At 41.7% G+C, this 26,559-nt stretch overlaps 1 protein-coding gene across 4 annotated transcripts in view; it reads left to right on the top strand.

The window, feature by feature from the left end:
• LOC131104650 (IQ motif and SEC7 domain-containing protein 1-like) overlaps window positions 1-26,559 on the top strand; it is a 104,770-nt gene that overhangs the window by 36,505 nt on the left and 41,706 nt on the right. The window contains exon 1 of one of the 4 annotated variants that reach the window (XM_058052049.2): window positions 10,798-11,585. The exons of 2 other annotated variants lie outside the window; for them this stretch is intronic. In XM_058052049.2, coding sequence (XP_057908032.2) covers window positions 11,467-11,585 — 119 coding nt within the window. In that variant the 5' untranslated portion in view covers window positions 10,798-11,466. Of the gene's footprint in view, window positions 1-10,797; window positions 11,586-20,984; window positions 21,327-26,559 lie in introns of those variants that run through there. One more of the 4 variants, XM_058052052.2, reaches the window with a different exon arrangement.

The following is a 26,559-nucleotide window of genomic DNA, read 5'->3' as shown; positions in this document are numbered from 1 at the left end:
AAGCAAAGCATGAAACTCGTCCATGAATGCAGCAAAGCAAGATAAACTGTGCTGTGGGCTGACATTATCTGTGACAAGTGACAGAAATGATGTATTTTTTTTCTCTCTCCATTGCTATCATTAGTATATTTTTTTTAAGGTGCTTTATGTTTTCTACAGTCACATTCTTACATTTGATTCATTTGAACTGTGCTATAGTTAGTTAGTAGGCTTGGATGCTACAAATTCTATATAAATGAATAGAAATAAATTTATATAAATGAAGAACGCTGATAACTAGGATAGTAAGTTAATTTTACACGTATGAAAGTTAAGCATTTTTCCTTCATAACCTGAGATTAGGCGGCACGGCGGTCATGTGGTTAGCGCGTAGACCTCACAGCTAGGAGACCAGGGTTCAATTCCACCCTCGGCACATCTCTGTGTGGAGTTTGCATGTTCTCCCCGTGCATGCGTGGGTTTTCTCCCACATTCCAAAAACATGCTAGGTTAATTAGCGACTCCAAATTGTCCATAGGTATGAATGTGAGTGTGAATGGTTGTTTGTCTATATGTGCCCTGTGATTGGCTGGCAACCAGTCCAGGGTGTACCCCGCCTCTCGCGTGAAGACAGCTGGGATAGGCTCCAGCACCCCCGCGACCCACGTGAGGAAAAAGCGGTAGAAAATTAATGAATATCAATGCATAATTTTGCATGCATTTTGGCACGGCGGTCAAGTGGTTAGTGCGCAGACCTCACAGCTAGGAGACCAGGGTTCAGTTCCACCCTCAGCCATCTCTGTGTGGAGTTTGCATGTTCTCCCTGTGCATCCGTAGGATTTGTCCGGGTACTCCGGTTTCCTCCCACATTCCAAAAACATGGCGACTCCAAATTGTCCATAGGTATGAATGTGAGTGTGAATGGTTGTTTGTCTATATGTGCCCTGTGATTGGCTGGCGACCAGTCCAGGGTGTACCCCGCCTTTCGCCCAAAGACAGCTGGGATAGGCTCCAGCAATCCCCCGCGACCCTCGTGGTGAGAAAGCGGTAGAAAATGAATTAATGAATGAACCTGAGATTGGACGGCACAGCGGTCGTGTGGTTAGCGCACAGACCTCACAGCTAGGAGACCAGGGTTCAATTCCACCCTCGGCCATCTCTGTGTTGAGTTTGCATGTTCTCCCCGTGCATGCGTGGGGTTTCTCCGGGTACTCCGGTTTCCTCCCACATTCCAAAAACATGGCGACTCCAAATTGTCCATAGGTATGAATGTGAGTGTGAATGGTTGTTTGTCTATTTGTGCCCTGTGATTGGCTGGCTGGCGACCAGTCCAGGGTGTACCCCGCCTTTCGCCCAAAGACAGCTGGGATAGGCTCCAGCATCCCCCTGCGACCCTCGTGAGGAAATAGCGGTAGAAAATGAATGAATGAATGAACCTGAGATTGTGAAGTATTGTATTCCGCTTTAAAGGTTTCACTTTTCCATGGCCATAGAGATGCCGGAATGCTCACTGTCATTCAGTCTGTTGGTTCTGGCCTGCATTGTGAACAGTAAGTCATTGCACATAGCAGCAAACACTGCTGTGTGTGTGGAGGAGTTACAGAGGAAGCAATAAAAGGGCCCTTCCGCTTTATTTGGATGCGGTCTTTGTTGGTCCTTTTCATTTTACTGCTGTTTGTATTGTTTTGACTCCTCCAGATGGGAACATCCAATGCTTTTAATAAACCAATGCAACAGAGGTCTCATCACCATGATGTGTTGAAACGTTGGTAAAACCTCTCAGTTGTCTTCGCCGCTTCTGTTTCATCATTTTCCAGTTAATTACAGCCCCGGCTGGAGTGCAGAGTTTTGATTGCAGGGTACAAACGGTCATGTGGCTCGCGAGAAAAGTTGCTTTGGCGAAGAAAAAGAGAAGAATGTGACTCTCTTTGAGCCCTTCCCTTCCCGTTCTGCTGCTGAGCTTTTTGGCCGGGAGACAAAGGGAGGGATGTGTACTGTATATTTTCTGTGCGCTCTTCCTGTGCCTCCATTGTTTTGCACTTAAGCTGCTGCAGCACACACAGTGAAAAAGTGCTTGCCCCTTTTCTGATACATATATTAGTCAATGACAACGCAACTGAACATAAAATGCAGTTTTTATTAATAAGAGGGGGGGAATCCATTGTTTTTTTTGAATGCAACATATGGCAGGGTAAGCTAACACCTCACAGCTGACACGCTTACATAAATAGTCAAGCCCTATACATAGATATGCTTCATCCTTATGTAAGGTCCAATAATAGTTGGCCATACGTCAACATTGTAATCCACTTGTTGTGTTGCTGTGTATCTACGTTGTGCGCTGTAAACCAAGCGCCAATATTGTAGTCAATTCATGTGTCTCTACTGCCATACTATTACTTAACCAGTCAGTCTGAAAACTAACCAAACTGCACTCAAGTACGCACCAATTAAGTACTGGACTACAAATGTTAATGCAGCCTTATTGATGGATGCAATGCAGAATGCCATTCATTTTCTATACCACTTATATTCACTAGGGTATGCTGGAGCCTATCCCAGCTGTCTTTGGGTGAGAGGCGCGGTACAATGTTAGTGTTGTTAAAATGGCATTTTATTTAGGAGACACGAAAGAGTGTTACAATTCAGGCTGCATGGTGGTCGAGTGTTTAGCTTGAAGGCCTCAGAGCTAGGAGACCCAAGTTCAATTCCACCCTCAGCCATCTCTGTGTGGAGTTTGCATGTTCTTCCCGTGCATGCGTGGGTTTTCTCTGGATTTTCCGGTTTCCTCCCATATTCCCAAAACATTCTAGGTTAATTGGCAACTCCAAATTGTCCATAGGTATGAATGTGAGTGTGAATGGTTGTTTGTCTATATGTGCCCTGTGATTGGCTGGCGACCAGTCCAGGGTGTACCCCGCCTCACGCCGGAAGACAGCTGGGATAGGCTCCAGCACCCCCTTGTGAGGATAAGCAGTAGAAAATGAATGAATGAATGTTACAATTCACAATTCCCATGTCTGAAAAGGAGTAGGAAGAAGCAGATGTTATTGAATTCTACCCCCTTTTTTATTTATTACATCAATTGCTAATACATATGTCTACTTTCTGTATTCAACATACAATTCACTATGTATTTACTCTTCCATACAATATTATAGATAATATTATTATTATATTTCACTATTTTCATCCTTCTCAGTACCAGTCATTTTTGATTTGATTGACTTGATTTTTCAATGCACACAGAATAATGTGTTCTAATGGTATATAAACATGGTACATACCAAGAAAAAGATTGGACTCTCATCTTACATAAGAAAAAGAGGTTTGTTTCTGTTCTTTAGTATTCATAAGTAGAACACGGGTAGAAGTTTCAGATACTTTATTGATCTCCGTTTCCAGCAACTCTTCAAAAATGTCCTAATGAACTTAATCTTAATCACAAAATACAATAAAATGCACTTTTGCCACTTTGTGGCAGTTTTTACGGCTTAAAAATCAATAAATGATCTCTTCGATTGTGCGGTTGCATCATCACCTCTTTTTTCGTTGCTGAAAAAAAAGGTATAAGACGTACAGTATTAATACGATTGCAGTACCAATCGTCTGAATCCGCACCCCTCGCCTACCCAGGTTAAAACTGAGACAGTCAGCAACTGTTGTGGTCTTGTGTTCGATGTGTGATGCGGTCATGACTGAAGATAGTAAACACAATTTTTGCTCTACATTATGCCTCTTCCTTGTAAGAATAGTAGGAATTTATAGTTTGTTTCTGTCAAGGTTGGAAGAGCTCAGCGCGCCTTTTAGTCAATTCCTCCCTCCAGCGGTAATGGAAGCCATGCAGATGTCTGCCAGTGGAGCCCAGGTGTTACATTTCCTCACAAAATCATGTGTGACATCGGTGTGATGTTTGAGCCTTCAGGTGTAACAAACGCTGCTCATGTGTTAAAAACATGCGGGAGCATTCTTTTTTTTCTCTCGCCCTACGCTTTTCTTTCACTCTACTACACGTTGACACTTAAAATAAATTAGATATAGTAAGAGATTAGTGATACTGTGTGACTCTCATGTGTCTTATCCTTTCATCAGTTCCCTGCCCCCCTGAGGTAATATCAGCCAAACTGGGCTCGGAGCGCCTCAAATCTATCGGCCAGGACTGATAGGATGCATTTGTAATTCCATGCATCAGGCGTCAGATCAAGCCAAGAGGCTGAGGCCTTGTTTTTCGGAGAGCTGAGGTGACTGGTGCATATTTCTCCAGACGGGGGAAAAAAAAAAAAAAAAAAACACCGGAGAGTGTGATGGCTTGTTCCCGGCTGCTTTTATGACTCTACTGCTCAAGTGGAGGGATTTGGCTTGTGTATGCCGGCGAATTATTAACAAGACGCCGGCGTGGGTCGGATACGACTTGTGGGAGAGCAGATTACAGGATTAGATGAATGTGAGACTGAATAATGTTTTTGATGCGATAAGTGCTCAATCGTTTTCTTATTCATTTTTGACCCATGATTTATGTTTAATAAATTATTAAATGAATGCATTAAATTAATGCACCTCGTACTTTGGTACGTGGTGCATTATTAAAAAAAATCAAACAAACAAAAAAAAAAACTTAAACTGTATTATGGAAAGCAGGAAGTGAACAAATGTAACACTTACTGATTGTAAAAGTACCAGATGGAGGCGTAGGATTTAATAAGCTTTGCTTCTTCCTACTCCTTTTGGACATGTGAACTGATTATATGATGCATTCAATTGTAATCTGATGCATGTTCAAATGAAATAATTTCTTGTTTTGTACTCTTATGCAGTACATCAAGCAGTGGTACCAGTTTCTCATTACTTGTCTCCTTCTTGGTTTACTACCAATACTGATATGTTCTTATTTTTGTGCCAATATCACCCGATTTGTCAACAATAATTTCCAGGCTGTGGTTTTCTGATATATTTTTTTTTGCGGATTTTGAGTTGTCTTTTGCATTTAGTACAGAATTTTTCTGCCTGCCACTCCCGCCTGCCGGTTCACTTGAATGCCCATCCCTAATTATCTGTATGTGAGAGAGTGGTATTTAAGAGAGGAAAGTAAAAGACTGTAAATCCACCTAAGGACGATGCTAACAAGAGGATTGTTTGTGTTGATCACTCGTAGTCTGTTGCAGCGAGTAGTGATGTCATATGAATCTGATTTTTGATCCTAGCTCTTGTCAAGGGTTCCTTCGTAAAATCATCATATATGTGTGTGTGTGTGTGTGTGTGTGTGAGGGTGGCTAAGAGATGGCTCCTTCTCGATGGAACGGTTAGTATCTACGTATGAGACAGCTCTTTGTTGGGCCTCCATTGAATGACTCGTCTGTCTTTTTCCCTCTCATGTTCTCCGGCTCGAGGCCAAATCGATGACAGCAGGAACCTTCACAGTGAGCTGCGCTGTGCCCTCTTTTGCAGCAAGCTGCAGGGTTGCTGCATGACGTTTTTGCAAAGAATAACAGTACAAGAAACAACACAACCTCTCGTTTTTCATCTCTGTTGTGCTTGGTGTGGAGGTCGCCATCCCATTGGAGGATTTCTGGATGGTGTTACTGGATTAAATACTGTATGTGATGGAGAGTGTGTGCAAACACACGACATGGAGATGTACCAGAGCAAGTGGACAAAAGTGTTGACCTTAATCTACAGCAGTTTTTAGGGACAGACATATTTTTTTCCCATCCCATAATATGAGAAACTCATCATATTTATTCATTTATCTGTATTGTATAGACCAGGGGTGTCATACTCAATTTACTTGGGGGGCCACTGGAGCTAGGGTCTGGGTGAGACTGGGCCGCATCAGGTTTCCCCCCCCCCCCAAAAAACGCATTTATTAAAAACAAAAAAATTTAAAAAACTTTGCTTTGGTTCCAATTTTCTACAAGAAAAGCTCTGATAAAACATTCCACTGATCTCAAATATCTTAATTTTTATTTTTCTACACAAAATAAGATGAAAAATAAATAAACAAATCTAGAATAAAGAAAATCAATCAATCAGTAATAAATAAATAAATATAATAATAATAATAAAACGGCAAATAATAAAAACTTAAGAAACCACATATAGTTGGTGGGTAGACAAATTATTTTTTTCAAATTAAAATGAACAAAGCATTATTAGAGCCCTGTAGACATGACAAAACACGACTATAGTCACATTTATACTTTTTTTTATTTACAACATATTGCGCAACTGCAGGGTCTTGAGACACATGCTAACTCGCAAACTAGAGAGCTAGCGACCTAAACGGTAGCCTTCAAGTTATTTCCTTTAAAGTTAAATAGCCAAAAACGTACCACTTCCACACGGATAGGGAGGATAACTATTAACAGTTATTTAACCTTTAACATGAACATTAATCAAACGTAATAATTTTTTCTGGGTACATGATACCATACAGCATCCATATCAAACTTGCGTGGGCCGCACTAGCATTAAACTTTCATATCAAGGCGGGGGCCTCAAACTAGTGTCCTGCGGGCCACATTTGGCCCGCGGGCCGCGTGTTTGAGACCCCTGGTATAGACTAAACTTAAAAATGAAACCAGGAAAATACAACAAATTGGAGAGCATGCAAGCATATTCAAGAGTCAAATTGCCTTTCGCAAACCCCCCAGGGGGGACCCGTCCCGCTATTTGAGAAGCACTGATCTACAGGAAGCAATAATAACAGTTTCTACTATTCTGAAAAGACATTGTTTGCTTCCTCATCACCCTCGTTCAACCATTACCTTTGTCCACTGGGGGACAATCAAGCTGGAAAAGAACTGAGCCTTATTGGAAGTTGGTAGAAAAGAACTGTATAATATAGAATGAATTCATATTCATAAGCTCAGGCCTTCTCAGTACACCTTCTGCTTTATTTACATTATGAAAAAGTTAAGTGCTTTTTCCTCGCTGCTCTGCAAACTGCAATCTGAAGGACACGTTCTCCTAACATTGACCCTGAACGCATCAGGCCTGTTTACTCAGCTGAGGTGATGCACTGCCACCTTGTGGTTGGTGACTTGTAGCACTCAAGTGGCTGTTGTCACGGCGACACTGTGTCTCCTGAGCATGATCCGGTCTCCCTGTGGAGCAGCCCCCGGGAGAAGATAAGGCTTGTGACTCAGACTATTCCAGCAGGGCTCTTGTTCATACACACTGTGCAAAGGCATGCATGTCACACTGCAGCGTGTCTTGTCTCAGCTTGATAAGAAAGATCCCGTTAAGCTGGCTGACCCTAAACAAGGGCAAAAAAAAAAAAAAAAAAAAAAAGCGACATGTTGGGTTTACGAAACAGAAGTTGCTGTTGCTATCTGGATTCAAGCAATTCAGCAGAGACTGGCAGCCACTTTAGCGATGCCAAGTGGTATCAGGGCATCCATCCATCTATCCATTTGCTGTACCACTTATCCTGCTCAGGGTCACACAGAAGCCGCCGTCTATCGCAGCTGACAGCAAAAGGTGGACTTCACCCGAGATTGAGCACCTGTCAATCATACTGTAGGAGATTTTGAGGACTGAAAGTCGGCTACTTTGTTTTACGACATTTTGTGCTCCGAACGCCCTCCCGTGAATTAGTTGGGAACTTAATTTTGGTAAATATAAGATTCGTTGGTGGTTTGCATGCAGGCCTCACAGCTAGGAGACCCGAGTTTGATTTCACCCTCGACCATCTCTGTGTTGAGTTTGCATGTTCTCCCCGTGCATGTGTGGGTTTTCTCCAGGTACTCCGGTTTCCTCCCACATTCCAAAAACATGCTAGGTTAATGTGAATGTGAGTGTGAATGGTTGTTTGTCTATATGTGCCCTGTGATTGGATGGCGACCAGTCCAGGGTGTGCCCCGCCTTTTAGCCCAAAATCAGCTGGGATAGGCTCCCCGTATCAAGGGCATCACATAAACTGTGATGTAATACACTGGCCAGGGGGATTCAAACCCAGGGCACTTTTGTCATGGGCTGCACACTTTTTCCACTCGGATGCTTATTTTGAAATTCTATCTTCGGACTATGTGCCCTGTGATTGGCTGTACCCCACCATTTTCACCAAAATCAGCTGGGATAGGCTCCCCGTATCAAGGGCGTCACATAAACTGTGATATAATACACTGGTCACAGGATTCAAACCCAGGGCACTTTTGTCATGGGCTGCACACTTTTCCACTCGGCTCCTCTTATTTTGAAATTCCATCTTCAGACACCTAGAATATTGTTTCAGGTACATACACATCACTGAAGCAGGAAAACAACATGTAAATAATAAATGTGCGGGAATGATATCCCTCATTTTAACCTTCAAGGGTCTCATTCATGAGCATCAGGAGCGACTGGAGATAAACAAAACTAACAAGGAACCTGCAAGAGTTTCAACTTAAACTCAAACTGACAGGAAGTAAAACGGACGAATAAAGGCATATCTTAATCTTAATCTTAATCTTAACCACTTCTGAACCATTTTAAAATGAAGCCCTATATGAACACTACTGGTCTGGGAATGTTGAACTGTATAGAACAGGGGTCGATGACCTAACGACAAATTCTTGGCACTTGGTGACCCAACCAATGGAACGCCACCATCGAGAGAAGAAATACATGATAATGGTAGCGCTCATAATTTGTGCATTCAGTGCACATTCCTCTGTTTATGCAAGTAAAGCAGCACATAGGTTAAAGCAAGCATATGGTGGTAGGGTGAACATGAGGTCATTGTAGGTAAAGATGTGTACATCTAAAAAGGCCACATCCGCCCTGTGTTGGGGTACCCTTGGGTAGAAAATATGATGACATGTTAAATTTGTCCCGTGCTTGTGTGTTTTATATACACATGCCTCCGAGCGTGTACATTCGGGTTTCACTCAAACCATGCACATAACGCTCTTTGTCGATTTGAAACGGCATCTTAGCTCACAGCTCTTCGCTGTCTGTGTGCCCCGACTGCTAACTCACCCAGCTAACGGTGTCCAAACGTGAGCCCCTCCCCCACAGACTTACCTTGCTAGACTGAACATACAGTACCTAGCGGAGAGCACAACTCGTCAGATGCATCGTTAAATCCATGTGGGTTTACTGGATCCACAGATGCCAAATAAAATAAGAATAATTCATATTTTTTAGTACTTTTATCTCCTCTTTGGAATGTTCTTGTCTCCTGTTTCTATTTAATTGTTAATAATCAATTCATTTATCCTTATTGCCACCCTGATTGACAACTACCGCATGCATCATCTTGAACATTTTTGTTGTTTTTCTAGCATGGCTCACAAAAATAATTGACTCCAAGTCAACCACACAGGGTAGAGCACCTTACTGCTCTGAGAATGATGGCATGTGAAAACACTGCTCGGAAGTACCTTTCCTTCCTTTTGGCGCTGTTATAAGTTGTGTGATATTGGATCAGGATTCCTGAGACCTACATTCAAACTGCCGACTAAGCATTTTCCATATAAATACCCATTTGAGAACTAAGTGTGACCTTACCGATTCTTTTCTAAGAAAGGCTACATGGTAATAATGTTGTAGGTCATCCGGCTGAATCTAATGTATTAACCTTGCTGGTCTGTTGCAATATAACTCCCAGGACCGAATGTATCATTAAAACCGTGAATAGAGGAATGAAAAGCCGTGTTTCCGCCAAGAAGTAAAGTTCAGTTTAGGTTGTCATGTTTGGAATAGCAAAAACCTCATTGACCTTTTCCATCCATTGCAGTCTGCTGAACCAGCGACTTAAACAATGTGATGTCATCCTAGTGTGACACAGTGGAATCTTTGTACCTGTTACCAGTTTTGACATTAGAAATAGAACCTTGGCTATGACAGGGGGTAGGCAAACGACAGCCCAGTGGCCACATCAGGCCAATTAATCTCAGTTAAGTTATGTTTTAAAATCATGCCAAAAATCAAATCCATTGTGTAGGAACGTATTGTCGGTATCAGATAATGGCTCTCACTGTGGTGTGCTGGAGTCCCAAAGCTTTAGAAATGACTTTATATCATGTTCCTGACTGATAGATCAATTAATCTCAGTTAAGTTATGTTTTAAAAATCATGCCAAAAATCAAATCCATTGTGTAGGAACGTATTGTTGGTATCAGATAATGGCTCTCACTGTGGTGTGCTGGAGTCCCAAAGCTTTAGAAATGACTTTATATCATGTTCCTGACTGATAGATGAATTAATCTCAGTTAAGGTATGTTTTAAAAATCATGCCAAAAATCAAATCCATTGTGTAGGAACGTATTGTTGGTATCAAACAGCTATGCACTACACGCATGCATCAGTGTACGTCAGAAATGGAGGGATCAACACTCATCCTCGATAATTACAAGGAACACAAACGGTGTAATTGCACTCAGATGACATCCATGCGCAATTAGCAACGACACAGGTTCATTAAGAAAACAGCAAAGGTCTGAAAAGATGTGTCGCCTCAGCTTCAGTTCTCTTCCTCACACATCGAGTGACTTCAAATCCGCCCCGATGTAATGCATCCTCCCTCAGAGACTGTGAGATCAGCAGCAGTGTGTCTCAAAATGTCCTAGTCCCTTTACTCTATTGGTGACTTTTCTGTCCTGCCCTCCTTGTTTTCTTATGTTCTGTGGGATCTTGGATGATGTCTTAGTGTGACATTATTTCAGACATCAGAGTTTTGGTATCCGTTCTATAAGCCACTATGTACAAACTGATAATTGGTTATGATTTACCATAATTCCAGGCTGTATTTGTCACATTTTCATCATTTTGCTTATTGGTCTATTTGTGTTGCTCTGCAGACTACATTAACTGCATCCATGCAGCATCTTCGCATCTGCCCTCATTGGGTTGGACAGCCTCGTCTGTTTTGAATGACACCACATTGGTCTCATAACTGGGAAAGATGAGAAGGATGAGTGGAGATTTTTTTGGGTGGGTATGCGAGAAGACAAGAAATGAGAAGAAAAAGCATATAATGAGGAGAATAGAGAGAGAGGGAGTGAAAACAAAATGGGTGGTGGTAAGAGAAAAAGCATGATAATGAGCCTTACCTCTGACACATCCTCCTGTTTCTATGGAGACCAAGGAGCCAATCGGGTGGCCTTGATGAGGACTTTACTACTGACAGGATATAAGAGGGAGGGAAGGGGTGTACCTTGATGCATGTAAGAGGCAATAAATCTTCCCTTAGTTCCCATGCAGGTTTCGGAGAGGCTGCCTCCCTGGGTACCGCCTCACATCATCCAACATGCTTTAAAGCTCCACTTTCATCAGATCCTGTCAGTCAGTCTACAACACACCCCTCCTCCTCCGCCAGCATCACTAGAGCCTCACCCCCCCCTCTCAGCTGCCTCTTGGATGCTCCTCATTACATCACGCACACTGCTCCCTGGCAGCCTGTGTTTGTGACTGGCCGAGTGAGAGCGAGAGTGAATGTGAGTGAGCCTCGTGTGTGTGCACGCCGTCCCACCGTTGAGTCCCATTGACCAGCATACAGGCAGGATGGACAAGCCGAGCGTGTGGCGCGCTGTGGTGAGCAGCACGGACCCCCGACGGGCAAGAGACTCGGGGTCCCACCCAAGTAGACCAGGCTCCGCCATCGGATACCGGTTGTATGACATGTGAGTAGCATATTCAACACAACGCCAGCCGCCTGGTGGAGTGGTCATTCATGGAGGCGTGAGGCGGTGGTGGGGGGGGGGGGGGCTTGTGGTGGAAGCTACATCCTGTCTGTAGTGTCAGTGCTGAGTCACGTACGGCATCCAGACCTTGCTCTGTCCTCTCACGTTCCCTCTCGGTGTGCTTGGTAAACAACGTCTCCTGTCCTGGGGAAGGGCAGCGAGCTGGAATGATTGCATGCGTGAGTGAGTGAAATGCAAAGATTGGAGAATTAAATGATACCATGTGTGGTTTTGTGTTGACTTCCGTCATGCAGACGACTGTTTTTGAGCGTCGGATTGCTGCGGTAAATGACTCATTTGTAGATTGACGCTTCGTTTTTGGGCACATGGGTTCCTTGCAGCTTTTTTTTTTTTTTTAAATACTGGTTCTCTTGCATGAGTGCCACATAAAGTAGTATGTGATATTGCATTGTTGTGTGTTGCCAACGCACATCTGAGAACATCTCTACATGCAATTGTGTTTGTTTTGGAGTTTTGTGAGTTATGTTTCAATGTCCCTGTGTACAAACTCTCCTTGCTTTTTATAGCGCACAACGCCTGTAATATTAACTTGCACCTTGCAGTCTACAGCTGACATTCGTGTGGACTTTTCAACAGCCATGTAGCGTGTATGTGACCATTTGTAAAATGTTCACATTCATATTTATCAGCCCTATTACCCTAACCCCGTTATGTCGTAATCTAATCGCATAGGTGGGAATCAGTCAACCAAATGAATATATGAGACCTTCACGGGTCTCCACTGAGTTCTTCACAGTTAATACAGTTTGCTGGTTTGAATCTCCCATGTTTCCATGTGTGCAGTCATGCAGGCTTTAATTGCATGCTTGATTAGAAAGATCATTCTTGCTTATTTTATTTTATTTATTTTTTTATCTGCTACGCCTGACAGAAAAGGTTATGTTGTCTCCTGTTTGTTTGTTACCAGCCAACTACTTGACTATAATCCATCAACCAGGAAGTGACATTTTAGACACTTTGTATTCCAGTCAACTCCAGGACCGGATGGGAATATTCTTGACTAAACTTACATAACAAAGATCAGCGCTCCAATGAATGCCTGAATTTTTTTCACCATTTGGTTTGCATGCTGCAACCCTGAAAGAGTAACGTGACCAGGCCTAGTTTAGACAGGTGGAAATTGATGACTTTGTGAAACATCTTCTGTTGTTCAAGGACAGGGGGGGCACAAGCTGCAGATGGACACTAATGTGTTGGCTTGACATCTCATCAAGCAGACCGCTGCTCTATATGTTGGACCAGTACTCCTTTTAATGAGGACTGGGAGCAGAAATGGGCCTGATCTGTTCTAAATGTCATTTTGTCTTCTCTGGTCAGCTCCTGGTGGAATTCTAATATTGAGTCCGCAGCGCTGAGAGGCTAAGAGCAGAAGTCTAGGGCTTAGCTGAAGGCTGCCTTTGCCTTTAAACATGCTTCACTAGTTTAGCCTGAAGGGAGGCAGACACTGCCTCGGGTTGTACTGTAAAATATGACAGGATGGGAGGCGTCTTTGAGTTTTTATAGCAACCATTGTTGAGTTTTCTTGCTCTAACAATGCACACTGCATTGCGAGTTGGAAAAAGTCTTAACAAAGCAGTCAATTAATTTGGTGAGGACGTACAATTTGGTCAATTGGTCAGTCACCTACAGATATTACAAATCTTTTGTTTGCATAAAAACAAAAACAAAAAAGTTGAGTTAACATTGTACAATCATTGTCAAATTAACATATGTACTGTAGATATTAGACTCGTGATAGTGTTCTGGCTAGTCCACACAAGTAAGTGTAAGTAACCATATTGTCCTAATTATACGTCGCTAGTATCAGACACATAAGTCGAAAAAAAAACAACAAAAAAAAAACACATTTATCACACTGGACTATTGAGTTGCATTTATTGAAGGAGGCTTAATTAACATAACAAACCAGTGAGTCCAACTAATAAGTTAACGGTAAGCAAGTTCACCGAGCTCCCAATCTCTTTCCATATCATTCAATCCATTGGATTCTTCATCAACATACAGTTGTCACAAGTCAAGAGAGGCCTCTCGCTGCCTTTTTTGTTTTTTTGTTTGGTCAGTCAGTATGAACTATTTAAAAACATATTAAACTATATTTATATATTTTGATATATATAGCGCTGTCAAAACAATATGATGTATTCAGACACATGATCCGGGGTCATGATGACAAGCTTGCAACAGAATAAGCAAAGGATACTGTAAGTATAGGAAATGGATGGATGGAAGTCTATATTGTTATGTTAGATGTTGCTTTGTGTTCAATTCCACCCTCAACCATCTCTGTGTCTAGTTTGCATGTTCTCCCCGTACATGCGTGGGTTTCCTCCCACATTCCAAAAACATGCTAGGTTAATTGGCGACTCCAAATTGTCCATAGGTATAAATGTGAGTGTGAATGGTTGTTTGTCTATATGTGCCCTGTGATTGGCTGGCGACCAGTCCAGGGTGTACTGAAGACGCTCGTGGGGATTAGTGGTAGAAAATGAATGAATGGATAAATTAATGTTGCTTTGTTGACCAATACATTATGACACAGAGATTTATTTAATCTGTAAACTGATGAATGACATAATTTTGTGAACACATTCATTGACATTATTAGATTGTATTCGTGCTGAGAAGGCGCTACAACAGGAATGCTGAGCTTAGAGCATCTTAATGCTGCGCTCCTTGCTCAAATGACGACAGTGCTGATGAAATAGCAAGTACGTCACCACAGCTGACAGCACATTCTCCTGAATTGATACCAGAACCTTTTTTACAGGGGAAGCACAAAGCGTAATCACTGCAGAAAAAAAAAAATAAAAATGCTGTGAATAAACCTCCACAATGCCAAGTGCTCTTGCATAGGGCTCCAACTGCACTTCATTGCATTGCCCGCATACACGGGGCTGGCACAGAGCCTCCTGTCAGCTCACATGGCATCAGTGCATGTTGTGAAAATCCCATGGCAAAATTCTGCAGAGCTGGAAGTGAATCATTTGTTGAAGCGTGGAAACATGCTGTGTATGTACAGCTCTTGCCATCATAACAACCTCTTTGATTTTTCACTTGTCTTCGAGCTGCTCTGACAGCTCACTGCTCAACGTGACTACAGCTGACATGGATGCTGCACATATAGTATAGTGCCGTAATGATGATCATTCAGCATGCACATCGCTGTTTGTTTAGTCGAGGATTTGATTATGTTGTAATTTACATTCACTTCACCAAAAAAAAAAAAAAAAAAAAACATTTTGGTCTTTTCTGCTCTTAAATCTTCTTTTAATTGGGAGTAAATGCAATGTTGATTTATACTGAAGGGATTTTTACACGTCTTCAGTAACTGTAAGAATTTATTGAATTTAATTAATGAATCCCAATCACTATAACTTCACACCCCCTTTTTTTTTTACTGTTATTACTCAGAGCTCATTTGTTTTTATTGAATTTGACAAATTTGCAGACATTTGACCGCATAACAAATAACATAACAAAGTCAAAGAAAATATCCTGTTTATGGAGTCAATCTCAGCTAAATTAATGTGAGAGTTGGGGGGAGGGGGTGCACCTTGGATTGATAGGCTGTCAATCACAAGAATGACAATTTACAGTAATCCCTTGTTACTTTGCGCATCGATTGTTTTGAAGATTGTTTTCTTTAGTGGTTGAATACAGCATTACTAAGAAATATGCCTATTTAAGCAGATTTTACATTTTATATTAAGCATTTTCAATTACAAAAATGGCTGAATACATACATAAGATAATATGTAGTAGGTGTCAGTAATGTTACATTGATGATACCATAGCTACCGCAGGAAGTAGAAAAAAGATGAAGAATGCTTGTGTCGTGTATGTCTTATTTTCTCTTATGATTTTTGCTGTATTGGGTAAAACAAGCATAAAGGTGACTATGGGGTGTTATTTCAGGTCTAGAGGGCTGTAAAAATGTTAAAAACCTGTGTACTGTATAAGGTCATAAACAGGTTTTATATGCTCTGTGCAAATATTCCATTTATAAATAAAATTAAAGGTCGGGTCTGGAATCAATTAACCTTGATAAACAAAAGATGACTGTATATTGTATTTTCTGGTCTTATCTGGCTACTCAACAGCATATAAACAAACATGTTGCATTGACTAAATTAACATAACAAGCCAGCGAGTCCAACACGCAAGTTACAGGTAAGCCAGTTCTCCGAGCTCTCGATCTCATTTCACGTCACTGAACCCAGGCCAACCCATGACCAGCCAAACTATGGAGGGAAAAAAAACAAATACAGGTTTTGCAATGACGTTTACAAAAAAAAGAGCTTACAGACTACAAACTCAACTGGATCAATTTTGAACACTTCTCCACTGTGCGGCCTCACGGTTACACCACATAGCAATGAGGTCCTAAGCATGTTAGATAGGATCACAGAAGGATCAAGAGGCTTTCTGCTGAGATAGAAAACCAGCGTCACTCAGTCTAGCAACCTGTAGTCTGCCACCCCTTCTAACGTGACAGTGGCTTTTTGGCATTTACCAAAATAGCTTAGGCTTTGGCTCCGGCTCACACAGCGTGTCGTCTGCACACCAAAGCATCAACAGCTGGACATCGGCAGCCTCTCACCGAGTGTTGGGCAGCTGACTTACAAAACGATCAAGCCGACTACTTGTGCTGGCTTTTCAAGGGCAGTGAGTTAAAGTTTCTGATGCATCCCAAGCTTGAAACAGCCCATAATAAGACACTGTCTTTGCCAAGAACAGGAGAGAGCATCACAAACAGATGCATCTTTCTCCAGAACAATCTGTTCCTTCGGCGTGGAAGAAGCAGATATATTTATCAGCAGCCATGTTGTGTCATATTACCTCGACGTCGCTCATCATGTTATTCTGTCTGCATGTGCTGTAGTTGCTTACTTCACACTATGTGTGTTGATCCCTACCATAGATGTACACTTGTGAACCGACATGCGAGAGACAGTCCTTGACAGGGATGACATCATTCTCCTTCCGTTGTATCCCTCAGCCTGAGGGTGTGAGAGGCCTTCAGACATATTGCAGTTGGCTGGGACTGCACAGAATGGTCCATCCAACCAGCTAGATTAAGGTGGAGGTGTTTATTCCATTCTTATATAACCCTTTTTTGTTATTCTGGCCTCTCGTCCTTTTGCTGCATGCTACTCTACACCTTCATATTTGGACACGTTCCTGTTTTTGATTTTAAGTGAAGAAGTAAAAGGACAACCACACTGAAGACCTTTATATTTAGTTTTATCTGCTTATAGTTGACTCCAAATTGTCCATAGGTATGAATGTGAGTGTGAATGGTTGTTTGTCTATATGTGCCCTGTGATTGGCTGGCCACCAGTACAGGGTGTACCCCGCCTCTCGCTCGAAAACAGCTGGGATAGGCTCCAGCACCCCCACGACCCTCGTGAGGAAAAGCGGTAGAAAATGAATGAATGAATGAATGAATGAATGCTTATAGTTGACTCCAAATTGTCCATAGGTATGAATGTGAGTGTGAATGGTTGTTTGTCTATATGTGCCCTGTGATTGGCTGGTGACCAGTCCAGGGTGTACCCCGCCTCTCGCTCAAAAACAGCTGGGATAGGCTCCTGCACCCCCTCCCCCACAACCCTCGTGCGGATAAGCAGTAGAAAATGAATGAATGAATGAATGAATGCTTATAGTTGACTCTAAATTGTCCATAGGTATGAATGTGAGTGTGAATGGTTGTTTGTCTATATGTGCCCTGTGATTGGCTGGCGACCAGTCCAGGGTGTACCCCGCCTCTCGCCCGAAGACAGCTGGGATAGGCTCCAGCACCCCCCTGCGACCCTCCAGAGGATAAGCAGTAGAAAATGAAAATAAATGCTGATAGTTGTGGACGATACCTCAATGCGCCACCAGGGGGAGAACTTTTCCAACACATCCTATCAGGCCAGCTGTCCTTCACACAAGCTTCATTTTGAGTTCATGTGTCCAGGATTTGTTGGGTATTCTTTGTCAAAATATTCCATTTCCCTCCCCTCTATTTTTCTCTTTCACTTCTATCAGATTTCAAAGATGGCATTTAATTAATTTCATGGCTAGTCACATTGATTAAATCTCCTTGCAATGCTGTAAACATTTGCACGCTGGTGTTATCTTATCAACTCTGTGGTGAACAACCTGAATCCTCCTTGAGAAATAGCAATGACAAGATAATTCTCTGCAGATGGCCATTTTCTATTCAAGTGTTTATGGACTGCACATCACTCGGGGAAGGTCATGGCCGCATCCTTTAGGGCAGTTTATCACTGATTGACTGGGTCAGTCCCAGGGAGAAGCGGGGTCCCGGCGCTGCAGTGCTCAATATCGGCCCATGTCAAGAGTGCTGCAGTTTAATGCCGCAGCGGTAGCATAGAGACAATAAGAGCCTGTCATGCAGCTCTTAACCAGGATTAACTACACAGCTAGTGCCTTTATGGCCTTTAGATCTGTGATATGTTCAGCGTGGATATTGATTAACACCAAGGTAAGCATGGTGGATTTTGTTCTACTGTTGGATGATGCCCATGGTCAACCAAGACACTAAATACTGTATTTTTTATGACTGACCGCCACCCCAAGACCGAAATATTCCCACATTAAGGCTTATAATCCATTCCTTTAGCGCAGGGGTCTCAAACTCAATTTACTTGGGGGCCACTGGAGCTTGGGTCTGGGTTTGGGCATTTATTAAAACGCATTTATTAAAAAATGAAAAAAAATGAAAAAAAACTTTGCTTTGGTTCCAATTTTCTACAATAAAAGCTCTGATAAAACATTCCACTGTTCTCAAATATCTTACTTTTTATTTTTCTACACAAAATAAGATGAAAAATAAATAAACAAATCAAAAATAAAGAAAATCAATCAATCAGTAATAAATAAATAAATATAATAATATTAAAACGGCAAATAATAAAAACTTAAGAAACCACATATAGTTGGTGGGTCGACAAATTATGTTTTTCAGATTAAAATGAACAAAGCATTATTAGAGCCCTGTAGACATGACAAAACACGACTATAGTCACATTTATACTCTTTTTATTTACAACATATTGCGCAACTGCAGGGTCTTGAGACACATGCTAACTCGCAAACTAGAGAGCTAGCGACCTAAACGGTAGCCTTCAAGTTATTTCCTTTAAACTTAAATAGCCAAAAACTTACCACTTCCACACGGATAGGGAGGATAACTATTAACAGTTATTTAACCTTTAACATGAACATTAATCAAACTTAATAATTTTTTCTGGGTACATGATACCATACAGCATCCATATCAAACTTGCGCGGGCCGCACTAACATTAAACTTTCATATCAACGCAGGGGGCCTCAAACGGGCCGCATGTTTGAGACCCCTGCTTTAGCGCCTTCATTCATGTACAGCGTTTGCTGCAGCACTCTCTGCGTGCCCCGCCTCCACCCGCTGGGACAAAGAGACTGAATGACTGACAGGAGGGTTTACTCACTCCGTTCATTCCATTATACAACCAACACACTCAGGTGCTGAGATAGATGTATAGAGTGAATCCGTTTGGTGTTTGGTACACGTCAATATATCGAGGCCAGCAAAATGATTGGGTTTGTTTTTATTTATCGTGCAGTTTATTGATTATGGCAACGGGCCTAATTGTGGCGCAAGCAGGCAGGCAACGAAAATAAATTCCATTAACAAAAGTCATAAAATGTGTCGGTATGTTCGTTAGTAGGCTACTTCATGAGGAAATTATGAAGTAAATAAAAGTTGGATTGTAAAACAAGATTTTCTATACTATCCTCATTAGGGTCGCAGGGGTATGCTGGAGCCTATAATGGTTAATTTTCCTGTAAAAAAATAAAATAAAATAATAATAATAATAATTTGCTAAATAGTACTTTAAATGTGCCCTGTCCAGTTTTTTTTATTTTATTTATTTATTTTTTATTTTTCTTGCCTCTCCAATATTCAGTACATGCATACTGAATCACATCCTTTTTGCGTCCATTTCCCACGCACCACCCTGCACGGTATCAACCTAATAAAAGCCTATAATTTGTATTTGAGGGCCATTTTTTCACGCCACCTAATCACTCCTCCTGATAGGTAGCAGTTTTTCACCCCCCACCCTTGCCACCAAATTAAATTTTCCATTTTTTAAGAAGTATCTTGGAGTATATGATATATATGCTTCACATTACTTCACATTATTATTAACATAGTCAAATATGTGGGGGGGGTATGTAGAATAGAAGCTAGTCCATTTTCTGTGAGGCGCGTGTAAATTAGGAGGTGTGAATTGTGAGAAAATGGCTGATGAATGGGTGTGTAGATTAATTAATTCCTTTGTGTGTCCCCGCCGTCATTCAGGCTTTTATGTGCAGCCCTTGTGACACCCGGGCTCCTTCTTTATTTTGTTAGGATGTGGGCGGCGGGGGGGGGGGCAGGAAAGTCGAAACCATTCCAGTTAGTCTGCTAACATGTAAATATGCATGTTTATTTGCATGTTCTGATTTCAGTACAGGGGTTTGCTTGTTTGTGTAAATATGCATTACGCTGAGTGTTTGTGTGCTTGGACCCGGCCGGAGGCTGCATATTGATGAGAGGCCATCTTTCCTGTGCTGGGACGGGGTTGAACTACTGCAGAGAAAGAACAAAACTGCATTTGTTCAATGCAAATTAATCCTGATGGGAAAATGCTGTTATTTTTTTTCCACGTTGATTATATTCTATATATAAATCTACCTCATTAACCTAATATTTCATTATTAATATAATTTTAGGAATCATTCTGCTATTTCTCCCCCATGACCTCAACAAATGAAACCTTTTTTATTTGTTTGTTTTTGACACATGCATGACATGTGGTCATACAACATTGCCGCAGCCCCTCCTATCTGATAAGCCAGCCAATTAAATGCGTCCCTGCTGGGCTTCCTTTTGAAGCTTCGCTAGTACTCTAGTGTTGCCCAGCAACCGCAATCGGCACATTTCTGGGAGGTCCTGTGCGGACGGCGGTGCCTGTGAGACGGAGACAAGGATGAGGAGAAAGGGGCAGATATAGGAAGAGGAGAGGAGAAGTGGAATAACGGTGGAAAGTTTAAAGAGCAGCATTCCTCCTTCCTCCGCATTCCGTACCTGTGCCTGCCGGAGCCATGCAGAGATCGGGTTCTCAGTGGATCCTGGGCTGACGCACTGTGTGGAACCCCTCGCCACAGAGGACACACACACACACACACCGCCTGACCTGGATCGCTGCTAAACACAGCCCTCGCTGCTAATACAGAGCTTCTTTTGGGACCTGGACCCTGAGCATCACTATGTGGTCCAATTAAGTCCCACTCTTCCGGTTGTTGTATTGTGACTGAGACCGGTCCAGGATTGGCGTGGCTGTTCCTGGCAAGGTTACAGCAACTCAGGCTGTCATCCAGTAGCTGTGGTTGTGCTCCAGAGGAGAGGATAAATCCAGGACATCCACGCCAGACATTCACTGGCTGAAGAAATGAGCGGGGTCGTGTTTATTTACCACCATGTTGTTTTTTAACGGTGTTGGATCACATCGCTGCTTTGCCCCCTGGAACATCTGAGCCCCCACGATGTGGAAGTTTAAAGCGTTTTGCCTGGATTACTGGCATGTGCTGTGCTTGCACCCTCAGAACAACTTTTATAAAAGGTAGGTTTGAAGATGTTAAAGTTGACGGCCGTGTGTGTGTGTGTGTGTGTGTGTGTGTCGCCTTGGCGCCAAATCAATACATTTGGAGATACTTCCTCAAGTCTGTGTGTTTGTGTGCAAAGGTGCTGCGATGCTCAAGAGGAGGACATTAGTTTAGTTGAACTATTGATTTTTCTGACCAAACTAGGTCCTGTCTGTCATCTCGCAGAATCACTTTATTTAGTGACTTTGTACGCTCTTGTTTATGTCTGTTTAGCGTTTACTTTTCTGAAAAGAATGCGATGGCTGAATGTATTCATGCGTGGTCCCACTGGGAAGCTGCTCTGTTCACCTTTCACCTCCCGCATAATCTATACCTCATTAGCCAGGCCGGTTTTGCACCTCGAATCAAGCGTACCCAGGGAATGTTTACTTTGAATATTTCACCTAAACATTCCAGTCCTGTCATGCGATTAGATGCAATTGTTTGTTTTGTTTCTGTTTTTGAGTCGTATACCAATTTATTAATGCTACGTGCTTGCAAGTGTGCCAGAAAGACACCACCCCCCCCCTCCCCTGTATAAATTTACACCCCCCCATCCCCCTGCTGCTGCGTTGAAACCATAAAGATGCCCTTGTGTCATTTACTGCCGTTAATGACATAGGCCTCAGATGCTCCTTTTACCCAACAATCAAGATCCAGCTGCTGAAACAGAAAAGCAGCTGAGCCAATTTCTGCATAATTGACCACTTTATGTCGATCCTTATGAAGTAGTGTGCACCTTTTTAGTCTATTTTGGACTCATGGGGAAAAGAACCACTAATAACATTGAATAAAATTACAGTGGTGTGTCGGTTTTCATTATTTAATAATAACAAAAATACATTTTATAGACAATAATTATACTAATGTGCAGAAAATAGTACATCACTTTATTAGGGGCAATATTTTATATTAACCCAGACAGTGTACAAGAACCGTCATAGAGGGGGGGTTCATAAATGGAGGTTTAACTGTATTGGTGCGGTCATGCAGCTTTGTTTACAGTCGTGTTTGATGTTTGCATCACAAAGCGTGAAAGAAGCACATCTTATATGCTAATATCTTCACACATATGAATAACGAACACATTAATAATGCATCACACATTTAGCAGGCGACATCGCTGAATGGGATTTCCCTTGGCTATAAAGCACGCTTTATAACGATCAAAATCATTGTGTTGGGTTTTAGTAGAAGTAGCATAGAGGCTATACGTCCTCTCGGATGGGAAGTGACCTTCTGGTGAGCTAATTAGTTAGCATGGTCGGGATCCACTTGTCATTGTATCAACATTACTAGTTCATTCATTCATTTATTTTCTACCGCTTTTTCCTCACGAGGGTCGCGGGGGGTGCTGGAGCCTATCCCAGCTGACTTTGGGATACACCCTGGACTGGTCGTCAGCCAATCACAGACATTACTAGTTATTAAACTGTAAAAAAAAAAAAAAAATGTGTGTTTTGGTCTGGCACTTTTCATCAAAACAAAAGAAAGATTCATTCATTCATTCATTTTCTACCGCTTTTTCCTCACAAGGGTCGCGGGGGGTGCTGGAGCCTATCCTAGCTGACTTTGGGATACACCCTGGACTGGTCGCCAGCCAATCACAGACTTCACTAGTTATTAAACTGTAAAAATACATATAAAATTGTGTGTTTTGGTCTGGCACCTCTCATCAAAACAAAAGAAAGATTCATTCATTCATTTTCTACCGCTTTTTCCTCACAAGGGTCGCGGGGGTTAATGGAGCCTATCCCAGCTGTCTTCGGGGTACACCCTGGACTGGTCGCCAGCCAATCACAGACATTACTAGTTATTAAACTGTAAAAAAAAAAAAAAAAAAAAAAAAAGGTGTGTTTTGGTCTGACACCTCTCATCAAAACAAAACAAAAGATTGAGAAAATAATTGTCCAGTTAGCACTAGGTACCATTAATAAACACATGATAACTTTTACTATACTTGTTGTGTATATAACATATACAGGATGCCTGCTTGCTGTTGGATGCCAATGTACAGGGCTCGACAATAACGATGTCCGGATGGCCCGGGGCAAGTTAAAACAAAATTCGGGCAAGTAAATCCAATCAGTGATATTCCCGTCGGGCAAGTGCACTTTGGCATGCCATACTGCCAAGAGTTTTTTTTTAAAGCGGTTCTTTTGGGTGTTGGTAAAACACGGACTGCGTAATTCCGGTGGTAATTTGCAAACCAAATCTTGAAATGGACCAATCAGAATCGTTTATACACCAAAAACTGATGAAACAATCACATTACCCAATAACTTGTGTTGTCATTTATTATTTAATAAGCACAATGTTTATTCAATCATGAATGTACTTTTATTTATCAAGGCAAAGTGCCTAGAAGTCTCTTGACAATCCAGATTTCCATGCAACGTCATGATCTATGTAGGAAAACAACCAAAAGAAATTACAATCATTTAATCTTTATTTGAGATTCTGAAATAAAGCCACAAAAATTAGATGATATCATTATGGCAGTCTTTTCATTTTACATGGGGCAAGTTCGGCCAAGTAGTTCTCACCTTAAGGATTCCCCATGGGCAAGTCATTTTTGTTTTTAATGAGTCCTGAATGTATGACAGTCACATTTATGAATCAAAATATTCTGTAACTCACATTAAGTGTCATTGTGGAAATGTGGTCATATTTATCTTGGTAGTCTTTTTATAGCTGTCCTTTTAAACGTGTAAAAAGTCTTGTATGTGTCGGCCTTATGATTGGCTGGTCATCTGTCAAAGCTGTACCCCACCCAGTGCCGGCTAGGTTTGATTCCTTCTCCTTGTGGTAATGACGGACATGAAGGAAGTATATTCACAGCTGTGTGTATAATTCAGTGGTATTTTTTTTTCATTGGAATATTCCAATCATCGGGTGTAACGCATTACATCTTGCATGCATGCATATTGTACCCATGACTGTGTTGTTTCAATAGAATGATTAGAGTCATTCAAAACAGCTTCTCCCAGCTGCTGAACTGGGATTCACCCTCCCCGAGTGCGGACTTCCCATTGAGAGCAATGTGATTGTTGGACTCGAGCCCAACTTTTACGAGGACCACATCTTTATCTCTTTGGTTCCCTTCTCGTTCTCGGATTGAAACCAAAAGCAGAGGCCCTGCCCATCACTGTCAGGGATCACATGAGTAGACGATGGCTCCTAAAAGACCTAACAAAGAGGAAGCGGAGTGCAGAGAGCAGAAGGAGTTGTAGTGGGTGGAGTGCTTTTGTTCAGAAGAGGGGTGATTCTTCTTCTGCTATACATACAGGGTTGTTACCTTACTTGGTCATCAGGCGTCAGCTGGCGAGGGCAGCGACTTGGAGTGGGACTCAAACCTAAAAGCAGAGAAAAAGAATCTCTTTGTGGGATATTGCATGGAAAGGGAAGGATGAGGGTTGTAATTTGTGGTGGAAGGGAGTGAACTCCAACTCGATTTCCTTTGGTCAGTTCTCTACAGTGTTTTTTTTTTTGGAGTTTTTTTTTTTTGGAAAAACACCCAACCATGCACATTTTTGGGGGGTATGTCTGAGGTCTCCGGTGATGTCACTACAGTGTGGAATGCAATGTGGAAGTACTGCATTTCCAGCAGAACTATAAGGTAGGGGACCATCTGGCGTGTGGACCCGTGGGCTTGTTATTTTCTGACTGACCGCAGCAGTTCTGACGAATACGATGCATTTAAAAACCGCTGGAATGCAAGGATGTTCGGAAACTGCACTTCTTATTTTATTGACACATGTATTTCAGTATAGAATATTGCTTGTCTTCCACAGCATTTGGCATCATACACTCATTCTGTTTCCTGTATATCTCCCATTTTCTTTTAATACATGTTAATGTTAATTGTTGATTTTGTTTGAACATGCATACAAGTTAAAATAGAACACATCACATAATTCATATCACAGTTCCACATGTCTAGAAGGAATAAAAAAATAAGCGCATCTTATTTAATTCATTCCACATCTGTTGCAGTACATTTATTCACTTCCTGTTCACGTGTTAGCCGAGTACTACTAATACAAAAAACATGAGCGCACAGTGACTTTCCGAACACCTTGTATATCATATAAGATGTGCAGAGAACAGTTAAGACATTGTCAAGGTCTTTTGGGACAGTCTACCTTATCAAACATGTGGTTGATAAAACGCCTTGAGAATAATCAGTTCCCTTAAGCCTTATTATCTTTTTTTTTTTTTTTTTACCTTTCACTTGGGGTCACATTGTGCAGATTAAATGAATGACAAAATCCAAAACAAAACCTTTGAAAAATTATTTCACATATTTATGCAACTTGCACAATTTATTTGTAGTTTTGTGGTACATTTAATTTTCTTTCATGATATATCAAACACTTTGTTTGTCATGTTCCTGTGGCAATAATGGTATATTACATCATGCGGTGGAGCTCGCTGGTCTTTATCCATCATGTTAGTTGGAGGTATAGTCAAAAATGATGATGGTTGAAGACAATAACCACTTTGGATACAGCTTATACAATAATTCTAAATTATGGCCTTAAAATGTGTCAAATTCTTTGATATACCATATATGTATGTGTGTGTGTATCTCTTGTATTTTTTACACAAAACTGTGGTGAGACCAGCCATGTTGACAGGAATCAGAACTGGAGGTAGCAGAGATGCGAATGCTGAGGTTCTCATTGGGAGTGACCAGGAGGGATAGGATCAGGAACGAGTACATCAGAGGGACATTACATGTTAGCGGCCTTGGAGATAAAGTCAGTGAGGCCAGACTGAGATGGTTTGGACATAGTTTGGAGATAGTGAATATATTGGTAGAAGGATGCTGCGTTTAGAGCTGCCAGGTAGGAGGCGTAGACGAAGACCAAAAAGGAGGTTTATGGATGTAGTGAAGAAGGACATGAGGGGAGATTGATTTACTGCGGCAACCCCTGAAGGGAAAAGCTGAAAGAGAAAGAAGAAAAATTGTGTGTGTGTGTATTAGGGCTGTCAATCAATGAAAATATTAGATTTTGATTAATCACATTTTTGTCCATAGTTAACTGAATTAATCGCACATATATATTTTTATATATAATAAGTAAGGAGTAGGGCGGCACGACGGTTGAGTGGTTAGCGCGCAGACCTCACAGCTAGGAGACCAGGGTTCAATTCCACCCTCGGCCATCTCTGTGTGGAGTTTGCATGTTCTCCCCGTGCATGTGT

Source organism: Doryrhamphus excisus, linkage group LG15, assembly GCF_037039965.1.
Source record: "Doryrhamphus excisus strain RoL-2023G ecotype Guam linkage group LG15, RoL_Dexc_Guam_v1.1, whole genome shotgun sequence".
In the NCBI taxonomy this organism is placed as follows: Eukaryota; Metazoa; Chordata; class Actinopteri; order Syngnathiformes; family Syngnathidae; genus Doryrhamphus; species Doryrhamphus excisus.
Note: the sequence above shows the minus strand (reverse complement) of the source record. Positions and strands in the feature narration are given on the sequence as shown.